This window comes from Eptatretus burgeri, chromosome 9 (genome assembly GCF_056783735.1).
Source record: "Eptatretus burgeri isolate ZD-2024b chromosome 9, Ebu_testis_v1, whole genome shotgun sequence".
NCBI classification, from domain to species: Eukaryota; Metazoa; Chordata; class Myxini; order Myxiniformes; family Myxinidae; genus Eptatretus; species Eptatretus burgeri.
The window spans coordinates 83,261,027-83,287,913 of NC_140969.1; the positions used below are offsets into that span (position 1 = coordinate 83,261,027).

At 43.4% G+C, this 26,887-nt stretch overlaps 3 protein-coding genes and 1 pseudogene across 3 annotated transcripts in view; 3 read left to right on the forward strand and 1 right to left on the reverse strand.

Annotated features, from left to right (window-relative positions):
* Positions 1–26,887, forward strand: part of LOC147020473 (mitogen-activated protein kinase-binding protein 1-like) — a 179,987-nt gene that overhangs the window by 7,292 nt on the left and 145,808 nt on the right. The window lies entirely within an intron of this gene.
* Positions 4,443–26,887, reverse strand: part of LOC147020474 (carbonyl reductase [NADPH] 1-like) — a 25,152-nt gene continuing 2,707 nt past the window's right edge. The window contains exons 3-5 of the mRNA XM_085895838.1: positions 25,175–25,425; positions 9,825–9,969; positions 4,443–5,082 (exon numbers count right to left, since the gene is read on the reverse strand). Of these exons, the coding sequence (XP_085751964.1) occupies positions 4,934–5,082; positions 9,825–9,969; positions 25,175–25,425 (545 nt within the window). The 3' untranslated portion in view covers positions 4,443–4,933. The remainder of the gene's footprint in view (positions 5,083–9,824; positions 9,970–25,174; positions 25,426–26,887) is intronic.
* LOC147020475 (uncharacterized) lies at positions 16,220–16,902 on the forward strand (annotated as a pseudogene).
* LOC147020476 (uncharacterized) lies at positions 18,279–19,529 on the forward strand. The gene has a single exon (XM_085895837.1). The coding sequence runs from the start codon at positions 18,396–18,398 to the stop codon at positions 19,515–19,517; it is 1,122 nt and encodes a 373-aa protein (XP_085751963.1). The 5' UTR covers positions 18,279–18,395; the 3' UTR covers positions 19,518–19,529.

The window sequence follows — 26,887 nt, forward strand, 5'->3', positions numbered from 1 at the left end:
GCACATCACCGTTGCAGGCAGCCACGAACGGCCGCTCCCGTTGCATCGACGCGGCTCCCGCCGCCAGAACCTCGCCCTCGGGTCTCGACGAAAGCATCGAAGAGAGCACCGGCACATCTGGAGGTACAAACTGGAGATCCAGCCCGAGGTGCGCCAGCCAGTCCCGACCCAAAAGGGCGGGCCCCTCCCCTCACACCACGAACACCGAGAGAAGGGCGCGTCGACCTCGGTAGTGCACCGCGACGTCGGCCATCGCAAGCGGTGCAATCGCTTCACCGGTGTACGTGTACAGTGACAAGGTCGTCCCGACTAGGCGAACACCGCGAAGACCACGAGCCGCCTGCTCGCCCATGACCGACACTGCAGCCCCGGTGTCCACGCAAAACACGGTCGGCTCGCCATTCACCTCGACCTCCACCGTGAACGGTGTCGTCACCTCGGGACCAACGGAAAACAGACTCAACCGTGGTTGCATCTCCTGCTCCGGCCCGCCGGCATCGCCATGCCCCGGCTGTAGGCCGATCTCCAGGTCACTGGGGTCCTCCCGCACCTCGCCATCCAAGACCCCAACGGAGGCCCCCGCCATCCGACACACACGCTTCAAATGTCCCACCTTGTGACAATGCAAACACACGCTGTTCTTATATGGGCACATTCGTCGCAGGTGCGGACCACCACACCCCCAGCACCCCTGGAAATCCACCTCGCTCCCGGTGCGACCGTGCTGCGGTGCGCGTCCTCGTCCCGCACCGCCAGACGCGCGTGCGACCTGCGGCACCTGGGTCATCGTGCAGACCCCGGGATGCGCGACCTGTGGTGCCTGGGTCATCGCGTGAACTCCGGGATGTGCGACCTGCGGCATCGGGGTCATCGCGTGGACCTCGGGATCAGCCGACATGCCCCAGCTGGAGCTACTCATTACGTCCTGGCCAGCGATGGTGCGGACATCCGTGAGTGTCTGCTCGACAGACGAAGCAGTCCCGACCGCCGAGTCGAATGTGACGTCGGTCATCCGCAGGATGGCTGCCACCATCTTCGCGTCTCGCAGACCAGAAATAAAATGATCTCCGAGTCGTGCCGGACGCTCCTCTGTCGTGAACTTGCAAGGCACGGCCGAATGCTTCACCCGTGCTACGAAATCTGCAACGCGCTCCTCGGCACCCTTCGCGAGGTGATCGAACTGGTACCGCGCGAGCTGCAACGACTTCTCTGGCGCCAAGTGGGTCTTCATTTTCGCCACGATGTCCTGAAACGATAGCCCGTCATCACTTGGCTTATCTGGAGCCACCAAATCACTCAGCAGCCGGTAGTGCTCCGTTGATAGCGAGGCGAGCAAGATCGACTTGCGTTTTTCTCCATCATCTACATCATTCGAGCGGAAGTAGCAACCCACTTGTTCAGAAAACAACTCAAAGTCATCTCCCCCGAAAATGGGCACGCGCCCGTGCGCCGTGCCCCGACCTTCTGCCATGCTCGTGCTGGCGAGACCCTTGGCTCCGTAGCCTGGAACCGCACGGGTTATTCGCCGGCGATCCGAGCGCCACCACCCTGCACACGCCGATCCGAAGATCCTCGTCAGCCAACTGTGGTGTCGTGGTAGGGGTGCTTATAAGGCAGGCACGAGCGAAGGAACAGTCGAGCCCGGCTGTGGTGTACAAGCGCGAGCGCGGGCGTACTTTGCCCGCGGCTCTCCTTTATTACGTACTCAACACACTCACGAGCCGTGGCACTACGCACCCACTACAACGCCTCAGGCGGTGCGCACTCCTTATATCCCTGGCAGACACGATGCTCACGACGACCACTCCCCCCATCATCATGCCCTGCCCCGCAGGCTATACCACAGAACTGAGATTGCCTTCAGTTGGATTTGCCTTCCATGAGGCGAAGGCAAGTTGTTTCAGGACAACAGCCTTGCCACAAGCTTCAGTGTACCATCGGCAGGATGAAGGGGAGGACAACTGAAGACAAGATGGGATAAATCTGTGCATGAGAGAGAGCAAATTTCTTTGAAATAATTTCCAGGATGAGTTGATGTCAGAGAAAGTAGACATGGGACACCAGTCTAGAAATGTGATGGTTGCTTGAAGTCCCTGCCAGTCGGCCTGTGTGAAATACCACTCGACAGCGCTGAGGTGGTTCTCTAATAATAGCCAGAGAGATGTCTACTTTGACAAGCATGTGGTCAGTGAACTGATTGGAGCAAAGGGAGAACAGCAGATATTTTCAGGGAAATTGGTCAAAATCAGGCCCAGAAGAGATGGAGTACCGTTGGTTGGGAAGTAGACAGATTGTCAGTCCCAATTTTAATCTGAATTTGCATATTTTATTATTGAATTCAACCACCAATTATTTTTAAAGTCAAAATTTGTGTTATGGATTTTACATGTATCGTGCTTTTGATGACAACCTTCGTATTGGCTCTCAATCTCCTACAGGTCATAATTTTACTCCAATCTTCACAGAACTTCACCACCTGAAAGCGTATTGTTCGAGTTCAATAGGTCAAAATATCAACATCTTAGGTCACATGTCCAAAATCCTCAATTTTCATCTGATTGACTTGAAATTTGAAGATTTGCATAATTGGTCAATGAACTCAACCACCAATTATTTTTGAGGTCAACACAGGCCAAATTTGTAAAATTGACAATTTTCATCTAATAGACTTGAAATTTGAACAGGATTTGCACGTCATGTCACTGAATGCAACCATCAACGATTTTTAAGGTTAAATTTGTTTTCGGGATTTCGCAAGTATCGTTCGCTGCACAATGTCTTTCTTATTTGTTCATTTCTCTGCCCGTTTTTGTGTCCGTCTTTCTTTCATCCAGGGACTCTCCGTTCAACGACTTGTGCCTTTATGATAAACTATTTCATAATAACACGTTTTATGCGGTGACCCGTCATTGTTGCAGATTTAGCACGTGAGAAACCATTTCAGCACGGCTTTAATGGTAAATTCCTGGGAAGGTTATAATTGGTCATGGTCTCTTGTGTTCTCTTAAAGGAGACTGGCTGGAATAACAATTTGGACTGAGGCCTGGCAGATTATTTATACTTGCAGAATTTTAATCGGGACTTTTCAGGAAGCACTTGCAGACTGTACGTACAAGCTGAAGTCATGTCGTAAAACTATTCAGCAAGATGTTCTCCACTCCACGTGTGGCACGTTGATGTCGATGGCACCCCTACAAGTTCATGCCGCTTCGCTTTATCCGCTATCTCTTCGCCTGTTCGAAGCTTCGTCTCTCCACTGGGTGCTGCAACTGTGGGATGTGATGACATGCTTGTGGTGAAGCCTTTTCAATCCTTGCAGTTGGTATCTTTTAAAAGACCTCACAGGGCACCCTTTAGTTTAATGTGCTCTCATGGCCATTTTGATTATCAGATTGTGAATGTTTCATTTCTTTTTTCGTTATCTTTTGTCCTGGGATTCTCAGTTTTCGTCATCCTGTTTTTATGGATTTTTTTTTTTTTTAGGTTAGTATTTTTTTTTTTTACAGAATAGTTTATTACAATCACACTTTTACACTATTGTTTATTATAACACGCCTTCTTATAATAAACGATTCTGTAAAAGCACATTTCATGGAATGACCCATCATTGCAGATTTTGCATGCGAGAAACCATTTTCCCGTAGTTTTAATGGTAAGTCCCTGAGGGAGGTTGTAATTGGTAACGTTCTCTTTAAGAGGCTGGGGGAATTAACAATTCCGACTGAGGGCCTGGCAGATTATTTATATTTGTGCAACTTTCTCCATCTTCCAGGAGTTTCAAGGACTGGGACAATTTTTCTTTTTTTTAGGACTTTCGAGTACTGGAAAATGCTTTATCATTTTTCCATGAATTTCAAGGACTGTACGAACCCTGACAGTACTGTGATCTGAGGTCAACATTCGGCTGAATCCACTTGACATGTTTGATCATTCATATACTTGACCGAGTAATCAGTGGCATGAGACGACCCACCACGGTGTAGTAGTTTTACTGTGCCTTCCAGCTTGGTGTTGGCTTTGTGGCTCGTCTGGTGATTAGCTTGGAATCTTAGGGTCCTGAGTTTGAGCCCTCTTGACCACTGAATTAACACCAGGTAGGGTTGACTCAGCCTGTCAACCTTCTGAGGTTCGCAAAATGAGTACCAGTGTACTGGTGTATGGGCACAACATCAGTGGCACAGCCATGCCCCAACAAAATGATAGCAACCCAGCAGCTTAGCTGCCATACGCACTAAGAAGAAGACTGTGCCTTCCGAACACCCTCCAGTCTGTCTCTACCTGATCACGTGACATTAGGTACCTCAATGTAGTTCTCTCCTGCACAGAGCTGGCTCTATCAAGAGAAATGCACAAATTTGAGTACTGGTAAAAACAGTGGAAACAAAAACAGGACTGGAAAAAACAAAGCAGATGAATAGCCACTCGTGTTCCACCAAACAGAGGAAAGCAATGCAACAATTTTATTTCATTATGATGTTGCATACCTGTGAATCATGTAATTAGGGACTAATCCCCCCAAAAATCCAATATAATCAACAAACAATGCAGTCCATGGAAGAACAGTTCCTGTATCTCATCGAGTTTCAAATGGGAAAAAATTTGAATTGTTATTGAAATTATTTCAAGTATGTTTACAGATTTCGTCATGTCGAGAGGACTCGACCCAGTATGAGCATTTACGTGATGGAACTTGGTGAAGTGATTGAAGTGCCAGGAGAGAACTATTTGGTAAAACCAAACAGTATCTTTCTCTACACTTCCCCAGAGGAGAATCCAGGTTTCGCTCAAACAAAGCAAATGTTTAACAAACATTGAGGAAGCCACAGCTAATCATACGATTCAAAAATAGACAGTATTGCTGATTCATAATTACTTTCAATCAAATTTCTCGTTGATAAATCACAAACATCAAGGCAAACATGAAAGGCCCAAATCACCACTCCTTCACCTGTTTTTCATAAACAAACTGTCCATGTGGACTGCTTGCACCAGGAGGGAGCTGGGCAAGGTACAGTGGGGTAACAGCACCTTCTTCCGGTGAAAGTGGAGCTTTAGGACCAGCCATGTCTGTACGCACCCAGCCTGTAGTACCAAGGGGGGTCACAGATATCATAGAACACCTTTTACTTCAAATGAGCAATCCAATACAATTAGAAACACGAGTTAATAGTTACAAACCTAAAAATTCACCACAATTTTATATCAGAGAAAAGAGACCGGAATACTCGTAAAATAGTTAAACACTAAAACATTACAAGTAAGAAACAGTCCCACATGGACAGGTTGCATCTGACCCAAGCACTTATACTATTAGGAGGGAAAAAGGGGGGGGGGGAGGAGATAAGATGAAAAAATTTAAAATGAAGGGCAGGTGAAGCATGAGGAAGGGAACTAGCAGTAGTAAATAATATTGCAGAATAATGGTATGAACAGACTACATGCATGTGACAGGTAAAGGTACTTGGGACCAACCATGTGCACATACACCTGTGGGAAAGGTAGTCTTTCAGCTCCAGCTCCTGAGACACAATCCTGAGTTAAGGCTAACCTGTGTTGGGCGGATCAACATCTCCAAATCGGGATGTCACCTTGGAATCTTCTGAGCAAAGTTCTTCCTGTGCTGTCCTCAGATTATCATGGTGGACAAAGCCCTCATCTTGATATTCATGGAATATGATAGCCACGATGGACTGGCGCTGGTACTTCACGCATTGCCCCCCTCCTCCCCTTGAAACCATGGAATAGAAAGCCCTCTGTGTCTCTCGAAGCACTCTCAAGGTCTGCCTCTTGCTTATCATTGGCAGGTTTATGATCGTGTAGTTTTGTTTACCAACTCTACTCTTGGTGTAGTGTTCCTGCCCACTCACATCTCTGCTCAGCCAAGATGAGTGGACAGGTGAGAGGGTGGGACTCTCAAGGTCACATGTTCTGCCAGACACCGCACGCTCACCTCCATTCTTTCACATTCCCCTTTTCTCACCTGTGGAACTATCTTCCTCAATCTGATGTTTCAAGTTCTTCCTGACAAGATTTCAGGCCGAAAGCATCCCACCACCTCATGGTCCCCTCATTTGAACTACTGAGCTTTACCACAACCACTGAAACTCCGCTCAACCTTCACCTCCAATTCCCCTTGTTGTTGGTGTTCACGTTATTGTGGTGCATGTTCATGTTGTTGTGGTGCATGTTGTCCATGTTGGTGTGGTGAACGTTGGTCATGATGTTCAACCGTTTTCCCTTTGCCCCATTTTGACTGTTTATCCCTTACCCCATTATTCTGCTCTTCCACAAACCTCAACACTTGAAATTAAAAAGCTCAGCTACTTTGTACTCTGAAGTGCAAAACATCGAGGAGTCATAAAACACATGTTTAATGGTCAAGCACAACAGTAGGATGCCATCAACGATTGTAAGTGGAATGACATGCTGTTGTACTTCTGCAGCTCACCGAGAATCAGCTGAATTTGACTCCGCAAATTGTCATTTCAAACTCATCAAATCTGCTCAGTGACATGGTACATCACATTGTCCGGGGCCCAAACATACCTACTCATATCAAGGGTTTGCAGTCCTAAAGTTATTCCATTTTTGCAAAGAATCAAACTTTTCTGTCATCAGACAATATGGAGTCTACTCATGTTCCACCAAACAGATGAAAGCAAATGGAAACCAAACGTATGTGCCAACCAACCAACCATTGGGACCATACTCCATACCAGTGGTTCTTCACCTTTTTATCACCACGCCACCTCTAGTCGTTGGTCCTTGCCTCCACGCCCCCCCCAACCCACTCCCTCACATCTTCAAGCAAATGATTAAAAATCCCTCCTGAATTAAAAGGAAAAACTGAACAAAAATATGTTTTTAGTCTTTTTATTGAACAAAGAATTCTGGATAAGCAACACTCATATACACAGCATATTTAATGAGATACTTGACATTGCTTCTTAGCTACCAGATCTTGAATGCATGGTCGAATGCCAGAGAGAGCATAACGCAAGTCCCCTTCAATGTTCAGCTTGTTTCTGTACTTGGTCTTGACAGCAACGAGCGTGGAAAATGCAGCTTCAGAAAGATATGTTGATCCAAACATTGTCAGAATCTGAAGAGCTTGATGTGAGATCAAAGGGTAGACAGGAAGGTACGTGACCCTGAACGTCTCTCGATCCAATTTTTTTTAGTCTTCTTCAGTCGAGGAGCTGAACTTTAACTCAAGAAGCTCCTCTTGCACTTCATCTGAAATATCAGCGACTTCACATTGAAATGGATTCCTAATGAATTTCCAGGCTTCGTGCTTCTCATCTATATCCAGAAAGTATCTAATGACTTCTGCTTTCAATTCAGTCAGATGAGTAGTTATTTGTTTCTTTAACTCAGAATCAAGGTAACTGTGAATAAGAGCAGAATCCAAGTTAACAAAACTAGCTGTATTTCCATCCTGAATTCGACATTTCCAGGGGTCGAGTTTGGCCATGAAGGTTCGAATGATGTCATGGCGCATGATTATGTTGATGTTTTTCCCTTGGAGTTTGAGGTTGATGGCATTCAGTGCTTCAAAAATGTCCACTAGGTAAGCTAGAGATAGCAAAAATCCTTCAGACTGGAACTTGTCATGGAGATCTGCTTTCTGCTGTGAATCTAGAAATGTTGCCACTTCTTGTCATAGTTCCTAAAGCCGTCCAAGCATGTTTTCCTTCGAAAGCAATCATACGTTTGTGTGAAAAAGCAAGGCTTGATGTTCAGAATCCATATCCACACACAGCTGTTTGAAGAGACAACTGTTTCAGGCTCCAGCTTTGATGAAGTTGACTACCTTGATAGCCAGGTTCATGACATCCTTCATTTCAGCAGGTAGAGTTCTGGATGCTAAGGCTTCACAATGAAGGATGCAGTGCGTACCTACAGCAGATGGACTTTTTTCTTTCACTCTTGCTATGAAACCAGATTGAAAACCAAGCATGGCCAGAGCTCCATCAGTACACACCCCTACCAGCGAGTCCCACGAAGGTTGATTTTCCTGGAAGAAGTTTGATGCCACTTGAAAAATATCTGTTGCTATTGTATACCTTTCCATGGGATGGCAGAAGAGCATTTTCTTTTTTACACTATTGCCTGACACAAAACGAGCATACATGAGTAGCTGAGAACACTGAGCAACATCAGTCGTTTGGTCCAACTGGATGGCAAATACAGGAGAAACACTTACTTGGTCGAGAACTTGATCTTTGATGTCTGGAGACATTTCATCAATCTTTCCTTTGACGGTATCGTTTGATAGAGAGATTTGGTAAAGCTTGTTTACACTATCCTTCCCCAGAACAAGCTATGCTGCACGCAGTACACATGGTTTTATGAGAGTCCCTCCGATGTTATGGCTCTTTTTGCTCTTTGCAATCAACATGGCGATCTCATAGGAAGCCTCAACAACCTTTGAAGTCTGTTGCTGAAATGCTCCACTGCTGTCCATCTTAGCTTGCTTCAAGGACTGCCTTTTTGTTTCAAAGAATGCCTTGGGTTTGGCAGCTAGACCAGGATGCATTGTCTTGAAGTGGCGTTCCAAGCGTGTGGGCTGCATGTCATCATTGCTCAGTCTTGTAGCATATTCGGCACTGGGGTACCTGTGTCACCCTTTTGGAGGGACACAAATCCAAATTGAATATATTCGTCAAGATACTTCCACTTTTTTGCACTCATTGCAAATGATTTCATTTGAAATGGGTACTGCAAATCTGTGCAAAAAAATTTTCATATTAAAATGAAATATAAATTTTAATATTAAATTTAAATAAATGTTAAATTTTAAATTTAATTATAATACAGAAAATGGTAGGCCGAGTTGCGAATAGAAAACTAAAATTATTAAAGGAGATAATTTTGTTTTTTTTTAATGTTCATCACGATATTATGCAAACACTTGTTAAGAGAATTCCAAAAATAATTAGAGAAATTCCTACTTTGTTCTCCGGGATTGCAACCCCTCTGGAAATTACTCACGCCCCGCCCCCCGAGATGGGTGTGGCCCCCAGGTTAAGAGCCAATGCTCTATACCAGTGTTTCTCAAGGTGGGGCGTGGCAATATTTTCGTGGGGCATGACGATTCAGAATTAATGAATCAATATATAATCGCTTTCATAGCTTTGCCTTTTCAATACATATGTAGTATATACTGTAGTGTCTCAAATCATGGTGGGGTGTTCGATTTTTTTGAAAATCAAAGTGGGGTGTGGGACAGAAAAGGTTAATAAACACTGCTCTATATAAAGCGTCGGTGCTGCCGAAGCAATCTCCAGAGCTATTGGGCACAATCCTAGACGGGTCGCCACTCCGACGCAAGAAACTCAAATGTGTGTGCCAACACCAGATCACTTAAGCCGAACATTCCCCCATTTCTGAGTCTATTTTACCTTGGGGATGCTGGGATTAAAAACGCCATGATAAAGAAGCATTTTAACCACAACTACAGGAATAGCATTGTGCAGGTAATCAACTATACCTGCAGGAACAGCATTGTGCAGATAATTAATCAATACTATATATGCATTTTAACCCTCACTTATTGGCAAAAAGAAAGGCAGAAAGCACAAAAAAAAATCCAGATGATACTTTTGGTAATTGTCATTACATCGAACAACAAATGTTTGGAATATTAAATAAGTACGATTCTAGAATAATAAATACGAACATCATGCATTTGAATTGGTTTTACACAAGGATGTGAAATATCATGAATAAAAACAGAATATGACAACATCTTGAAGAACTTATTATTTTTTTTTTGAAGTCTGACTGGTTTGACTTTAACAAACATTGCTACCTGGACACACCTGGGCAGCAGCAGTTGACGAGGATGTTATCGTTGGGTCGGGTGTGGCTGATTTCTCGTGCCTGGATGCGGGTCAGGCAGGTCACCCCCACCTTGCTCACACCATATGCAGTGTTCGGCCAGCCGTTAGCTGTGTGGTTACCTACCTGGGTTTCATCCACAGGAGAAACAGCATTTAGCGGTTAAGTTTAAATGCAAACGATTGGCATGGAAACAGAGTGTTGGGTTATCAGTTAAGGCAGCTGCTTTATCATATTAACATCCTGTGTTCAAGCCTGTCAAGCCGTTAAATAACACCAGGTGGGTTGACTCAGCCCGTCATCCGACCAGGGTCGGCAAAATGAGTACCAGCTTACTGAGAAGAATGTATCATTTGAGTATCACATGTTGGAGTGGTAATCCATCCAGGATTGTACCCCATAGCCCAAAAAAATAAAACTTTCCTCTGCAGCCCTATGCCCCTCACGGCACCAAAGGAATGGCTTACTTTTATTGTCATAACATCTGGAAGGGAAACAAACAAAGAGACCGTTTATTTTATTTTTTGTATGGCATGTCAAGGTTCGTGAAAGAGCCAACACACAGAACATGTAACAAGGCAGGAGACAAGAGAGGGGGAGAGGGAAGCACAAAATAGTGGGGAACAGAGACAATAAGAGATCTGTTATAGGCAGAGGGATGGGGTGTGGTACACAGAATAAACAAGATAGTCCTACAAGGACTTTCAGGAAGGAAAGCATGGAATTTGAAGGAGGTGGGTTTGGAGTGGATTCATGGAGGGAGAAAAATATCAAGATTTTGGATGGGGGAAGATATGAGATGGTGGTGAACAGCTGTTTTAAGACTTGGAAGGAGGAGTGGGATTGAAGAGATTGTGGGAGTTTGTTCCAGAGACAGGGGAAAGAGTGAAGGTGAGCAGTAATTCTTGATTTTGGCAGTTTCACCAGAAGGGGGTTTTTGATGTACCCGGAGCACCCTGTGGAAACATAAGAGAGGTGGGGTGGGGTGGGGGGGGCAGAGCAGACAGACAGAGCAGCAGGGCAAGGCCAGAGAGAATATGACAGAAGACAGAAAGACAGAAAGACCACCGACCTGCCACCGGTGAGGGATTGAGAGAACCAAAGACTGCTTCATCGCAGGAGATACCAATGATCCTGAAAGCCTTGGTTTCCACAGCGAGAAGTTGAGCTCGGTGTGAGGCTGGAGCACCACCACAGAGGGGAGAGCAGTACTCCATTTGACAATGGATGAAAGCTTTATAACTCAGGTGTGCCATGGAACGACTTTGCACGACATAGGATGCAGTGCAGGGTGCCAGACTGTATATAAACCTCGTGATCTGTTGAAGGAGATATCTCTGATCTCACGTTTGGCATTGAGGACCTCCATCCATTGTTGGGAAAGCAGAAGCAGCATGCCCAGGGTAGATTAACCTGGTCTGAATTCAAATTGATGATCGTAAATGAAGCCATTGGAGAAGAGGAAGGATTTGATGATGGAAGCAATGATGGATTTTTTGACCTTGCTGATGATTGGGAGCAGGCTGATTGAGAATGAATGTCTCACGCCTTCCCATTATGGAAGGGTAAACAATTATATTCACTTGTTGCCGATACACTTTAAATTGAAGGTCTCATTGTGCTGGAATCAAAGGGCCATATAAATCAAAACAGCCCGGACTGATCCTGTCCCTGACAGCCTTTTGATTTTCTGTATTTTTATAAATGATTATGCAGCACATTAGAATTTACCATATGCTCTTCAGCTTCCTGAAATATACTGAAACGCAAAAGAAACTTACCACCTTTTAAACCTTCAAATATCAACAATAACACTGCATGTAGTAAATGTGTGAACTTATTTGTGGACAATAGTGTCCTCACTGTCAGACAAAACGGTCACGGAATGTCACTTGAACCTTCAATGGTCTCTTCATAGCACAGCTGTTGAACAGCCGTTTTGACTGTCAGTGATTAGCCAAGGGGTACGGAATGATTTTAATGAGCTGCACGTGATGTCTTGATATTGGCTTTTAAAAGGCCAGTGCAGAATGGGCATTTCAATCAACATGCCACGATTGTCAAGGGATCAACGGCAGTGTGCCTTGGGCATACTGCAAGGCGGATTGAGCTACCGTGAGGTGGCACGTCGCCTTGGCTGTTCACAACAGACGATATCGGCCCTGGTGGACAGAGACACCCTCCACAACTCTACAGATGACAGACCTCGATCAGGGAGGCCAAGAGTCACCACTGCAGGGCAGGACAGGCAGATGGTCCTAAGTCAGATGGCTTCAGACATTGAGGACTGAGTGGGACAGAATCCAGCAGCAATCCATCCAAAGACTGGTTGGCAGTATGCGCCGACGATGCACTGCCTGTATCCAAAACAATGGTGGCCACACACGCTATTGAAAGGGGACTGACATTGCACCCTGTGCTGTTCTGTACTGTAGAACAAACTTATGAGATGGTGTATCTTGGTCAAAAACTTGACATGTCATCAATAAAATGCCAATGTTTCAATTAGCAATTGTTGGTTTGTTTTATTTTGAACTGTAACAATTTTATTACATTTCAAACAAGTGGTAAGTTTCTTTTGCGTTTCAGTTTATGTGTATGTGTATGTGTATGTGTATGTGTATGTGTATGTGTATGTGTATGTGTATGTGTATGTGTATGTGTATGTGTATGTGTATGTGTATGTGTATGTGTATGTGTATGTGTATGTGTATGTGTATGTGTATGTGTATGTGTATGTGTATGTGTATGTGTATGTGTATGTGTATGTGTATGTGTATGTGTATGTGTATGTGTATGTGTATGTGTATGTGTATGTGTATGTGTATGTGTATGTGTATGTGTATGTGTATGTGTATGTGTATGTGTATGTGTATGTGTATGTGTATGTGTATGTGTATGTGTATGTGTATGTGTATGTGTATGTGTATGTGTATGTGTATGTGTATGTGTATGTGTATATATATATATATATATGTATATATATATATATATATATATATATATATATATATATATATATATATATATATATAATTGAGCCAAAGAAGTTGCATAACGCAACCCAAGAAGATCTCTACAAGGTAAGTGCTACGCTGTTTCGAACCCTTCCCAGAGTTCCTCAACAACTTCAAAGACGTTCACACAAAGCACACACATGATAATCCCAATGCTTTTCACCCCCTCAGCTACCAGACTAGTTTCATCACTTGTTGGCGTTTCATCACTGATAGCGACATCACCGATAGCGAAACCTTGAATCATTTAATCAATTCCTCTCACTCCATGCACATGGCAATATATATTTCAAACCCCAAACCTGAAGAACTGAATTCTTCGACACAATACGCACTTTAGTATTTTTGATCGCTTTGATCACTTCAGAGCAAAACGATGTATCCATAAGGATGGAACTACAATATCACAGATATTACGAGTTCAAATCCAAATGGAGGCACAGCATTCAGGACTTAGATTCCCACCTTGGCAAACCAACCTGGTCTAAGAAAAACGATGTCATTACCTGATGGCCTGCAAAACCTGAATTACCTGAAAAACCCAACTATCTCACAGATCCTGTTCAAGATGAATGCTTTACGCTCATTCGTTGACTCTTAATAGCCTCCCAAGGCAACTAGGGATGGGCGCAAAGCAATGCCTATTAAAAAAAATGTTTTAATGGTACAAAATATCCATCATCTATCTATAATTCCAGCAGTGTGTGTGTGTGTGTGTGTGTGTGTGTGTGTGTGTGTGTGTGTCCGCTGTTTCTCGACAACCACTGGTCCGATCTAATTGAAACTTGCCAGGTATATTTCTGGGGTCCTGAGTATGTGCCTATTCAAGGTTTGATATTAATCGGACAAGTGCTTCCCAAGTTATGGCCATTTATTTACCAACCAATGACAAGACACGTTGCTGCGGCCATTTATTTACCAACCAATGACAAGACACGTTGCTGCGTAGGCGTGGCCGATGGGGAAGAGAACCTCAGCCGCGTTCCCCATTACAACGTATGGACTTCCGGATAGTGATGACAATGTATTCTAATAATTTCTCGATTTCTTGTGCGCATTTATAACACAATGCCCCAATGCAGTCGTCGTTTACGAGAACGAAGGAACAGAATGTGTGGTTGTTTGAAAGGTTAAAAAAAAATTTGCACGTACGTTTTTTTTTCTCTCCTTCTTTTTGTGTTTTTCCTTGCGATGACATTGCGAAAAGGCAAAATACGTTGGCGCTAATTGAATAATTGGCCATTAAAACCAAATTGCGAATAATCGTAACTGCGATATGCGAACTTCCGGACAGTGAGGATTTAAGTTCGCCTCGGCCGATGCGCGGCCGGCCGACGATGACGTCACATGCTGTGCCGGTTACGATGGGGATCGGTGCCTTAGTTACCATGGCATAGGAGTGGCAATGGTCAATGGCAGCGAATGTCATGGCAAGGAAAGACAGGGAGGTAAACTTGATTTTAATTAACTCTGTGTGTAAGTATCACAGCAGTTGTTACTTCAATGCAAGCGGTAATTCGTGGAATGCATGTGAACATTCCGTTCGGGCACGCACTACTTCCGGATAGTGATAATTTCTCGATTTCTTATGCGCATTTATAGATAAACACAATGTCCCAATCCAGTCGTTGTTTACGAGAGCGAAGGAACGGCCTGTGTAGTTGTTTCTGGCTCGCGGTTTGAAACTTTTTTGGGGGGGTGGGGGGGGGTTGCACGTACGGGCACGCGAGAGCGAAGGAACGGCCTGTGTGGTTGTTTCTGGCTCACGGTTTGAAAGTTTTTTTTTTTTGTTTTTTTTGCACGTACAGCCACGCACGCACGGGCACGTACTAGTATTCTTAATTAACTTAGCTATCCATGGGGGATTCGTTCCTGGAATATGCCATGAATAGCAAATCTGCAAATAGCAGGGCATTGTTTCAATGGAGAAAGGGGGGATAGGTTCCCGGCGGTTTGTGATTCATGAGGGGGAAAAAAAAAAAAATCAAAAATCCCGTGAAAAAAAAAAACACAAATATGCCTGCGAAAAACCGCGAATATGCCCAGCATATTCGCACAGGGATATTCACAGCACAGGGCTGTGAATATCCAAGCAGGTCACATTTTATAAACCACGAATATACTGGATTCGACAGAACATTTCAGTCTCTGTTCTCCCATTAGACTAGGCCAATTTCTGAGATATGTGACTGCATAAAGTTCTGAAGGCATTTTTGAGGAAAAGCTGGTAAACAACCTTTTCCAAAGGATTTGACTATGCTAAAAATGAATATTTTGTTTACCAAGCTGAATTTTGAATTTTTAGTATCAAAATTATAAAAAAAACAAAATGGCCGCCAAGCAAAATTTCAAACGCCCATAACTTATGAACGAGTGGTGATAAAGTCATGATCTTTGTGTCTAAGACCATGTTTTTGATCGCTATGAATGCACTGAACACATCAGATTAACAATTGTGTAATGCTGAAAATCACTATTTTAACACTCTTCGGTCAAGATAAGGGACAAATAATGATAAAATGTATGTTATACAATAAGGTTAAATATTGCTAGTCTGGCATAACATGTATTATTTATAGGGGCCGCGGTGGGCAATTGTTCTAAAGCGCTGGCTTACGGATCACAGGTCTCTTTCCACCTGGGTTCGAGTCCCGCTCGATCCAGTGTCAGAAAGTTTGTCGGTTTACTTGCCGCAGGTCGGTGGTTCTCCCGATTTTCGGGTCTTCCTTCACCATTCCCAAACCAACCGCCTCGATACGAGTGAAATATCCTCAACTGAGGCGTAAAGCAATATTAACCTAACCTATTATTTTATAACAGTTATTAATACCTATAGATAGGCCTACATTTTCTTTATTAACAATAATTTATGTTCCATATTTATTTTCAGAGCAAATAAGTCATGGACCCAGTCATTAGCCTGAAGCGATCAACACCAGTATCTATTGAGCTGTGCATCATTTGTCAATAATCCAAACATGATGATGCATTATTCGATGAAACGTCACAAGGCCTCAACTGCATGAGGGATGCCACTGCAGAAAGGAAAAAGTTAAGGGATGCCAAGTACACAGATGCAACAGACAGACTAACTTCAGCCTTCAAAGCTACGTCAGCACCAGTACTGGTATGGCATAAGTCATGTTATGCTGTGTATACAAGCAAGGAAAAAAATTCAGCGATTAAAGAAACAGTATGGTAAGACCTTACCTACACACTCAGATGATCATGATTCTAATGCCCCACACTGTACATCTGCAGGCTTGCGAAACCAAACAAAGCCAATAGACTGGCAACTCTGCATGTTCTGTCAGGGCACCAGCATGAAGCCGATTTGTTGCCAAAAGACATGCACTGCTATGACCAAGAACATGAGTAATCAAATTGTCAGCTGCGAAATATGTAGAAAATGTCAATATTCGCGTGGCAGATGTCAATGATATTATGGCAGCAGAAGGATGCGACCATCCAAATTGCCTGAAGACGTTTATGAGAGCTAGCGCCAAAGCCAAAGTTGAAAATAAGTCTTTTGATTTAGCCATGGTCTGGCTTGGGCAGGAATTGAGGCACTCAGCGGATGAAGGTCATGTTTTGGAGCTAGAACAAGTTTGGCTGCACTACAAAAAATTGGCAGATGAAGCAGGCATCGAAATTCCAAGATCCTTCATGAGCCGCCCATCAACATTCCAGGAAAAGTTATCAACTCTTGTCAATGATGTCTGAATTTATTTTACTGCATGAAAACTCTGCATGTGGTAAACAAACAATACTTCTGCCTGTAAAATACCACAATATCCCATTCCCTGAATGGTATGATCAGGATTTGGATAATGAGTTGACAACTATTCCTGTCTTCAAACCCCCAGAAGATGATTTTCTCTCCATGGTTCATGTTGCACTAAAACTATGATTAGATATACTGTCTCACCCTTCATACAATGGAGTAGATGTAAGCGAAGAGGCAGCAATAGATTGTGTTCCACCAAGTGTGTATATGTTTATCCGTCTCTTGTTAAGGCCCAGTCACACCTTGACGTTTTAGCCAGCTTATGCCGATTTTTGGAAAATTTGTGTAAAACGCTGGTACACGTCGAATACGTTATGGGTAAGTTTTGATAACATTGAGAGCACGCTGAAAAACACTGCCATACGTCGTTGTACGCTGGGTTTAAACGTTGTACTTTTCGGTTGTCCTCAAATTTTCCATGCTTGAAATTTTGAGACTTATGCCAGCATATGACTCACACGTTCCGCATAACACTGGCCATAAGTTGTAGGCAGTCACGCGATCGTTGACACACGTTACTTGTAAGTTAATCATAAGTCGAAACACGTCGAGGTAATGTCAAGCGTACCCGAAACTTATTTCTAACCTATGAGTAACGTGTTGTACTCACGTTACGCGATCGTTGACACACATCGACACACGTTACTTGTAAGGTGCTCATAAGTCGAAACACATCAAGGTAATGGTTAGCGTCAGTGTTCCAGACTCCCTGTTTGTTTGTTTTTTATTTTTTTTTTTTTTTTTTCTTCCTTTCTTCGGTATGATGGTGATTTTGACACTGCGATTTCTAGTGCGGTTGTAATATAATATAATTAATAGGCTGCCGCTCAACGATTTAAATCATAACTGCACTGTACACTGAACACCGTCATACCGAAGAAAAAAAAAAAAAAAACAGGGAGTCTGGAACACTGACGCTAACCATTACCTTGACGTGTTTCGACTTATGAGCACCTTACAAGTAACGTGTGTCGATGTGTGTCAACGATCGCATATCGTGCGTACAACTTATTCCCATCGCATGCGGAGCGTGTCATACGGCAAGTACGTCGTAAAATTTTCAACATGTTTAAAATTACAAGACGTACTCCACTTTCTACGACGTATGATAGCGTACTTTAGCGTTCTATTCACGTATACCAAACTTACCCATACCGTATTCGACGTGTGCCAGCGTTTTAGACGCATTTTTCACAGGTCGGCATACGCTGGCAAGATCGCCAAGGTGTGACTGCGATGTTGACCCTTCCATTTCTGCGGCGGTTATGATTTGAATCGTTGTGCGGCAGCCTTTTAATAGGCTATGCCACGTGTTCGTCGGCGATACGTGCAGCGTGCTATGCATAAGTTAGACTATTGTTGGGCATAGGTTGTAAAGGCCGACAACAGGTTCAGCATTCGTTGGTATAAGTTATCTATAACACAACGAAACGTTCTGTGTCCGTTACTAATATGTTATGCATACGACCAACTCGTTATGAATACGTCTGAATGTTTAAAAAAAATCATCAAAAGTTCAACTTAAGCCAGCGTTTTACATACATTTTAATACGTTGCCATTGCTGGCTAAAACGTCAAGGTGTGACTGGGCCTTTAGGTGGACAGTCACAATTGGAATTAGATCCTGATGAACATAATGATGAGGTGGAAGATGAAGAGGAGGACGCACACAAAAGAACAAGGGTGCTTAGTATTGCACAGGACCCCATCTATAGTGCAAGTGGGGGAAAAAAAAATAACTCCGAAACATGTTGGACTTGGGTCAACATTCAACTAGGTCTAAAAAACTGGTAACAATGTTCCATAATGCTGGTCACACTATCAGCTACAAAGATATACTCCGGATTGACACAGCATTGTCTGAGAATACCTTGCAGCACATGGACCATGTGAATGGAGCTGTAGTACCACCGAACTTGGTTCCCAGACGGTTCATTCACTCCTCAGCTGGCAATATTGACATCAATGATGCAACTTTAGATGGCAAGAACACTTTCCATACCACACAAATCACTGCTTGGCAAAGAGGGCCAACACACGATAATCTATTAAAGAATATTAAACCTTCGAAACGAACAACGTTGATTGTTCCACAAGCAATGGAAACAATCATTACTGCAAACATTTCTGAAGGCACAACTGAACCACATTTTCCTGAAGTGCAAACAGAATGGTTCGATAACTCAAAGGATGATAACAGCACCATAACAGCTGCAGCCACTGATATGGCATTCATGCTTAAACGTCAACATGAGCAACCAAGACCCACCTGGACATCATTAAATCAAAAACACAGCCAGATTAATCCAGAGCAAAGCATAGTCGGATACCTGCCAATTATACAAGCCCCTGCACATGATATAGATACATCAAATACAGTTGTGCAAAGAATTTTACATATAACAGCTTCTTTTCAACAACAGCATGCAGTACTGACGGTGGACCAGGTGCTCTTTCCTGCATTGATGGAACTGAAATGGGCAACTCCTCAATACAAGGATGTTTTGATTCTGAGATTAGGAGGATTACATGTTTCTATGAACTTTTTGAAAATCCTGGGTCAGCACACACAGGATTCTGGTTTGGCGGAGGTCTGGATAGAGAGTGGATTCATGGGGCCGAATTCTACGGAGAAAGTGTTGGCTGGTAAATCTTATGCAAAAGGTGTTCGTGCTCACAAGCTAACAGTACAAGCACTATGGCAATTACTGATACCCCAGTTGATGCCATATCTGCAGGAACATGACCAAGAGCTGGAGGATGATATAGAGAATACAGTGAGATCAAACAACCCACAAGATTACTCTGCATTAGTGGCAATACTTGCCTCTGCCAAATTTCACTCACATGACTGCATTTGCCCAAGATAGAGACCCGAACTTCCAATTTTGGTGGCAGTACATGGACATGGTGTGTATACTCCTCCGTTTTATCAGGGCTCAACGGGATGGACTTTGGGAGCTTCACAACGTTACCTTTAGGCAAATGCTCCCATACCTCCATCGATATGATCACACCAATTATGCCAGGTGGGGCTGTGTTTACTGGGCAGAAATGCAAAAACTTCCAGATGAAGTGAAAGATGAATTCGTCAAAGGATCTGACCAAAGATTCAACCAAGTGAGCCCTGACCACAGCCAGGAGTGGCTCAATGGAACAGGAAAAAAAGGTGGTGGCATTGTGGGAATAACTAAAACTACATCAGCATTGAACCGATGGGCTCTATCGTACAACCTTCGTGCCTGCATCGCAAACAAAACTAGGGCACTGTTTCATGTAGGGAGTGATGATCAAATGATTCACAATGAAACTACTAAAGGCAGAATGAAGCGAGACAGTGAGGATGAAGAGAATATCATGTCAGGTCTACAGAGATTCAAAGTGTTCTCACCAGAAGCGGGTTATGATGTTCTCCAGAATATTGCTACAAAGGATTTGGCAACCATCGACATTCAGCAATCTCTTCTGAATGCTGAGATGGGCCAAGTACAACTGATGACTTTTGTCAAAGAAAGATTAATCATCTCTGAAGATGGTCATTCAACAAGAAAGCTGAGAGATCCATTGCAAAAGGCCAACGCTCTCACTTTTTCATCCCTCTACGAAGCCAAGAAAGACAGGGGAAAAGATACCATTATGAAGGCAGATAGAAGTATACATCAGCGCCTGATTACTGCCTACCAGGCTGGGAGGAGCGTTAATCTTCACACACTATTAAATCATGAGCTGATGCCTGTGCCAGTTTCCATTGCATACACGAATGGCAGTCTGTGGACTGGGAACAAATCCGTCCTACTTGAGGTGATGACACAGGGTGTAACATGTCCAGCAAAGGTTACAATTGATGGAACATCATGCCTAGTGATTGACGGGCAAGCCCTGGTCATCTCATTGGGTAAACCTGCTGGCATCACCAACTTTGGGTAACTGGCAGATGCATTTGTCAAATTGGTTATGCATGTGGGCCAATGTTTTGACAGGATTGATGTCACATTTGATAGGTATAGAGACACTTCAATCAAGGCTGGCACAAGGACGAAACGCTCGAAGCATGCCCATCTCATCAGAAGAATAATAGAAGATGGCTCAGTTCCAGTTCCCCCCAAATGGACTGACTTTCTCGCTGTGCCTGAGAATAAGGCAGATCTAACATGCTTCCTCTCAAATCTCCTGATTGCAAATGCCCCAACAAACAAAACCTTAGTAGTTGCTGGTGGTTTCCAGAGAGAGGATGAAGTACAAACATCAAACCATGAGTTGGACATTCAACAGTTGGCGGCCAACCATGAGGAGGCTGATACCAGACTTGTCCTGCATTTTGTGCACACCAATGCCGAGAGTGTTCTTGTATCAGCACGAAATACTGACGTGTTGGTCCTGCTGGTGGCACATTTTCACAAAATAGCATGCACAAAGTTGTGGATGAAGGTAGGTACTGCCAAACGCCAGAAGTATATTCCAGTACATGAAATCCGACAGGTCCTTCCATTCACGCAGCCAGTCTTCGAAGCCCTTATCCCTTTCCATGCAGTAACAGGGTGTGATACAGTGTCATACTTTGCAGAACACAGCAAGAAGACTGCATGGAAAGGATTCACCACGGATAATCACCTCATCAAAGATCTTGGTATAGGAGAGCTAACCCCAACAAAAATGAAGAATGCAGAGAAGTTTGTGTGCAAGTTCTATGGAGTACCGGAGTCCAACAGTTGTGATCAGGCCCGTGTAAAACTGTTTTATCAAATCACCAGAAGCACTGCCTCCAACAACAGATGCTCTAAAATATCATGTTCAACGGGCACACTACCAAAGCCTGGTGTGGAAGCAGGCGACAAATCCACACCAGGTCCTTCCCTCACCTGAAACCATAGGTTGGACAATGGATGAAGGACAGCTATCCCCAAAACTGTCATCACTTGCTCCCATCCCCAAGTCTTGCAAGGATATTGTGTCATGTGGATGCACATCTCTTAATTGCACATGCAGAAAGTCGAAACTGGTATGCACCGGGGCTTGCAAATGCGCAGATAGTAGCATCATGTGTAAAAACAAAATGGACTGAGTTGAACACATTTTGTGTGATGGAGCACAGTTACATTCGACCGTCTGCAATGTAATTCCTTGCGAGTGAATAAAATCTGACATAGTAACATTACAATCATGATTATGTGAAGATGTTCACCAACAAATATAAAATTAAGAATTTATTGAAAATGCTATATGTGTTACATAATCAGTTTTCGCATGGTTTTCTTAAGAAATCAGTTATTATTGCTTAATTTTAATGTCTGGCAATGTAATTCTTACTGGTTTCACCCATATATATTGAATATAATTATAATCTGTTGTGTTCAGTGCATTCATAGCTATCAAAAACATGGTCTTAGACACAAAGATCATGACTTTATCACCACTCCTTCAGAAGTTATGGGCGTTTGAAATTTTGCTTGGCGGCCATTTTGTTTTTTGATAATTTTGATACTAAAAATTCAAAATTCAGCTTGGTAAACAAAATATTCATTTTCAGCATAGTCAAATGCTTCAGAAAAACTAGTTTACCAGCTTTTCCTCAAAAATGCCCAATGCAGTCACATATCTCAGAAATTGACCTAGTCTACATTCTTCAAGTTTGCCCCAATCATCTGCTCACAGGCATCAAGGACAAAGTGGCAACGTGTTCCAAGGACAATGGGACAATCATCACTATGTTACCCATGTACTCTCAATCTTACATTCAAAAGAATAAGTACGAGGAAGAGATTTTGACTGGGACTTCTCCATGAGAAATGCCCATGAATAAGGTGAGTGGAGAAAATATTGGGCAAAGTACTCAATACAACATTTCCAACAAATACAAAAGTATTTGGCCTCAACTTGAGAACTGCATCAGCTATGATCATATTTGGTATCATTTTATAACTTGTTTTCTGTTTATTTCGGATGAGCAAATACCACTCGTCGCTTTACTGACGGTAATACGAAAGGGGGGGGGGGGTGGGAGAAGGAGAGAGCGGGTAGGGTGAAGCAGTGGAGTAGAAAGGAGAGAGGAGGGGGAGCAAGGAGGGGTGGGGGAAGGTAATACAGTGAGGTGAGAGGAAGGGAAGGCACACGTGCGGTGGTGTGTTAGGTACGATTCATGCCGTCTCATCAAAATGATTCTACATAAAAGAACAGTGAAGATGGAAACAAAATAATGTCTCAAATACATTTTCGACTGTTCATACAATAAACACAGCCCGAAGACAAACTCCCGTCCAGAGACAAACTCCTATCCAGACATAAATACCACCTGGACAGTCCAGAGCCAAACACCGCCTGGACGCTTCCAGAGACAAACACCGTCCAGACATGGAGAGAGAAAAAGAGAAAGAGAAAGAGAGAGAAAAAGAGAAAGAGAAAGAGAGAGAAAAAGAGAAAGAGAAAGAGAGAGAAAAAGAGAAAGAGAAAGAGAGAGAAAAAGAGAAAGAGAAAGAGAGAGAAAAAGAGAAAGAGAAAGAGAGAGAAAAAGAGAAAGAGAAAGACAGAGAAAAACAGAAAGAGAAAGAGAGAGAAAAAGAGAAAGAGAAAGAGAGACAAAAAGAGAAAGAGAAAGAGAGAGAAAAAGAGAAAGAGAAAGAGAAAGAAAAAGAGAAAGAGAAAGAGAGAGAAAAAGAGAAAGAGAAAGAAAGAGAAAAAGAGAAAGAGAAAAAGAGAGAAAAAGAGAAAGAGAAAGAGAGAGAAAAAGAGAAAGAGAAAGAGAGAGAAAAAGAGAAAGAGAAAGAGAGAGAAAAAGAGAAAGAGAAAGAGAGAGAAAAAGAGAAAGAGAAAGAGAGAGAAAAGAGAAAGAGAAAGAGAGAGAAAAAGAGAAAGAGAAGAGAGAGAGAAAAAGAGAAAGAGAAAGAGAGAGAAAAAGAGAAAGAGAAAGAGAGAGAAAAAGAGAAAGAGAAAGAGAGAGAAAAAGAGAAAGAGAAAGAGAGAGAAAAAGAGAAAGAGAAAGAGAGAGAAAAAGAGAAAGAGAAAGAGAGAGAAAAAGAGAAAGAGAAAGAGAGAGAAAAAGAGAAAGAGAGAGAAAAAGAGAAAGAGAGAGAAAAAGAGAAAGAGAGAGAAAAGAGAAAGAGAGAGAAAAAGAGAAAGAGAGAGAAAAAGAGAAAGAGAGAGAAAAAGAGAAAGAGAGAGAAAAAGAGAAAGAGAGAGAAAAAGAGAAAGAGAGAGAAAAAGAGAAAGAGAGAGAAAAAAGAGAAAGAGAGAGAAAAAGAGAAAAAGAGAAAAAGAGAAAGAGAGAGAAAAGAGAAAGAGAGAGAAAAAGAGAAAGAGAGAGAAAAAGAGAAAGAGAGAGAAAAAGAGAAAGAGAGAGAAAAAGAGAAAGAGAGAGAAAAAGAGAAAGAGAGAGAAAAAGAGAAAGAGAGAGAAAAAGAGAAAGAGAGAGAAAAAGAGAAAGAGAGAGAAAAGAGAGAAAAAGAGAGAGAAAAAGAGAGAGAAAGAGAGAGAAAAAGAGAGAGAAAAGAGAGAGAAAGAGAGAGAAAAAGAGAGAGAGAGAGAGAGAAAAGAGAGAGAAAAGAGAGAAAGAGAGAGAGAAAAGAGAAAGAGAGAAAGAGAGAAAGAGAGAAAGAGAGAAAGAGAGAAAGAGAGAAAGAGAGAAAGAGAGAAAGAGAGAAAGAGAGAAAGAGAGAAAGAGAGAAAGAGAGAAAGAGAGAAAGAGAGAAAGAGAGAAAGAGAGAAAGAGAGAAAGAGAGAAAGAGAGAAAGAGAGAAAGAGAGAAAGAGAAAGAGAAAGAGAAAGAGAAAGAGAAAGAGAAAGAGAAAGAGAGAGAGAGAGAGAAAGAGAAAGAGAGAGAGAGAGAGAGAGATGGGGGTTGGGGAATTGGCAGAAAGAACATGTTATGCTGAATACACACGCATGCACGCACGCACACTTGGCCGATATTGGAAATTTTTCAGGGATCGGCAGGTTGGAGTCAGTGTGATTACCAAATACAGTATTTACTGTGTGCAACACAAAAAGCTCGAATAGCTTTCACCGAAAAATGACGCTGCATTTATATAGACATTTCAGTGATATGTTGGCAAGCATTATTCTATACAAACAGCTGCGTGTTACGGCTGTGTTATAATTTGGCTCGGTAATTTAGAAAACATGCTAAAACGGCAAACGGTAGTAGGTGGGGGCAAGCACGCCCTGTCCAGTCCATGTCCCTCGAGTGTAGGTGAGCTGGTGAGGGTGGTTGAATGAACGGAATCCATCTGTGACGGGGTTTCGGCTCGTCTCATATAATTCTCCATCCTTACCCGTGATCCTTGTTCTCTCATTAAACCTCCCCATCTACCTGCAAGTTGCAATGTTTCATTATTTTCCCCCTTCCCACATCAACATATCGTGCCATGTCGTCACCTCGCCCTTCCATGAGCGAAGACCATTTGCACATGGTCAATGAACTCTGCTTAACTTCTCCATTCAAAATGATAAATTATCTGCAGAACAGACTTGTTCTGCTTTACACGAGTCAACAATTCCTTTCTGGCATTTGCATCCTTTATGAATAAATACATACCTTTGCGTCCTTTATGAACTTCTCCATCAATGTTGCAAGTTCTTCTCGGCTGAGCTCGGGATCACGGAAACGCTTGGCCAGCTCAGGAGAACACCCATCGAGAGCACGCATAGCCATTGTGCTGGAGACGGTTACAACTCGTGCAGCCGGACGCAGCAGTGAAATGAATGCATCACTTGAACGCAGAGTAGCAAAGACGTTTGTTTGCAATGTGACCTCAGCTTGCTCACCGAACGGTGCGGTGTCTGCAACTGCAGGAATCAGAAGAACGACGAGTCATATTAATCAGCATGGCACGCCGTTACTCATCATAAAACAGCGTGTCATTACTACAGTGCTGTAACTCATGTAATTGTACCGTTTGAAAAAGTATTACAAAATTTACTATTCATCAGTCAAAGTGGAACGGAGGTAAAAAATAATCCGAAGACCAAATTGTTTAGAAGAAATTTCCATGACATGCTTCTGAGGATCATAAAGGGTCCAAGCAGACCTTCACTTCATGACAAAAAGTCACCGTCATGTGTTGGTGTAACGGTCATTTATAATATCATTTTGTGTTTGGAGGTAATCAATTTGCAAACAATCCACTGTATTCCAATTGTAAAGCATTACGTTGTTGTGGAAATGGCCCCTAAGGGTTGAGAGTGCTTAAAATAAAGCATTTATTTCCTTAAAGTGGATGTCTACCATCAGCAGTGATGTCCAAGTGGATCCTTAAAGTTAAATTAAAGTTAAATGTCCAAGTGGATCCTTTAAATCCTTAAAGTGGATGTCCAAGTAATTAATGTGGGTTGCTTATATGTCTGGTTAGACGATGTCAACCCATCCCAATGTCATTGGCTGACATTATCAACCTTTTGACCTCATTTTTTGACCTCATTCTGCCCTCTGTAATCTGTCCAAAATGTCCTCTTTTAGCAGAACTTTTAGCAAGTTCTGTTCGCAAAGTCTGTCAAGCCATCGTAAGCAACATGGGTTACCTCGGAGAGCCCAAGATGAGAGTTCAGAGGGATCGCTCTACCCACCCGGCCGAGCGGCTGCCAATCGTGAGGGCAAAGGGGAAGTCGTGGCACGGCATCGGTGATGCACGGGCCCGAGGGCATAAAGGCAAAAGAAACAAAGGAAGTGTGAAGAGAATGCCCGAGCAAATGATGGCAAATGATTTTTTCAGCCAGGAAGGGAGGGAGTTGAAGTCGCAGTTCCCAGTACCTGACTTCCGGGGAAAGGAATGCTCCATGGTGCGGCACCTGGCAATGGTCGTGTGGCTCGGTCCACGGCCGCCCGCGTGGAGACCGTGTCGGCGAAGGAGTCCGGGTTGAGTAGAGCGAGTCCGAGGCGGGGATCAAGGTTTCTAGCTTACTCCCAAGACTCACCAGACGACTCACTTTCCAGCTCACTCGCTTTCCCTCTCAGCACACCAGACTACGAACCCTCCGACGCTCCTCAACCGACGACTATCTCAGCACACTTCGTAATTTATAGATCTCCCTCCGCGGGGAGGGGCCTTGGTGAAGCCGACGTCACTGTTCGCCTTGATTGGACGGGGCTTCCATGTGTCCGCCCTTTCTGGGTGAGATTTCGGCCATACCGGGAAGCCTGCCCACTCCACACGTGCGGACTCGCCAAAAAGGAACTACTGCAAGAGGATTTTTCCCTCAGACAGCGAGTCGCCGGTTGGGTGAGTAGGCGAACAAGCGTTTGTTCAGCCCA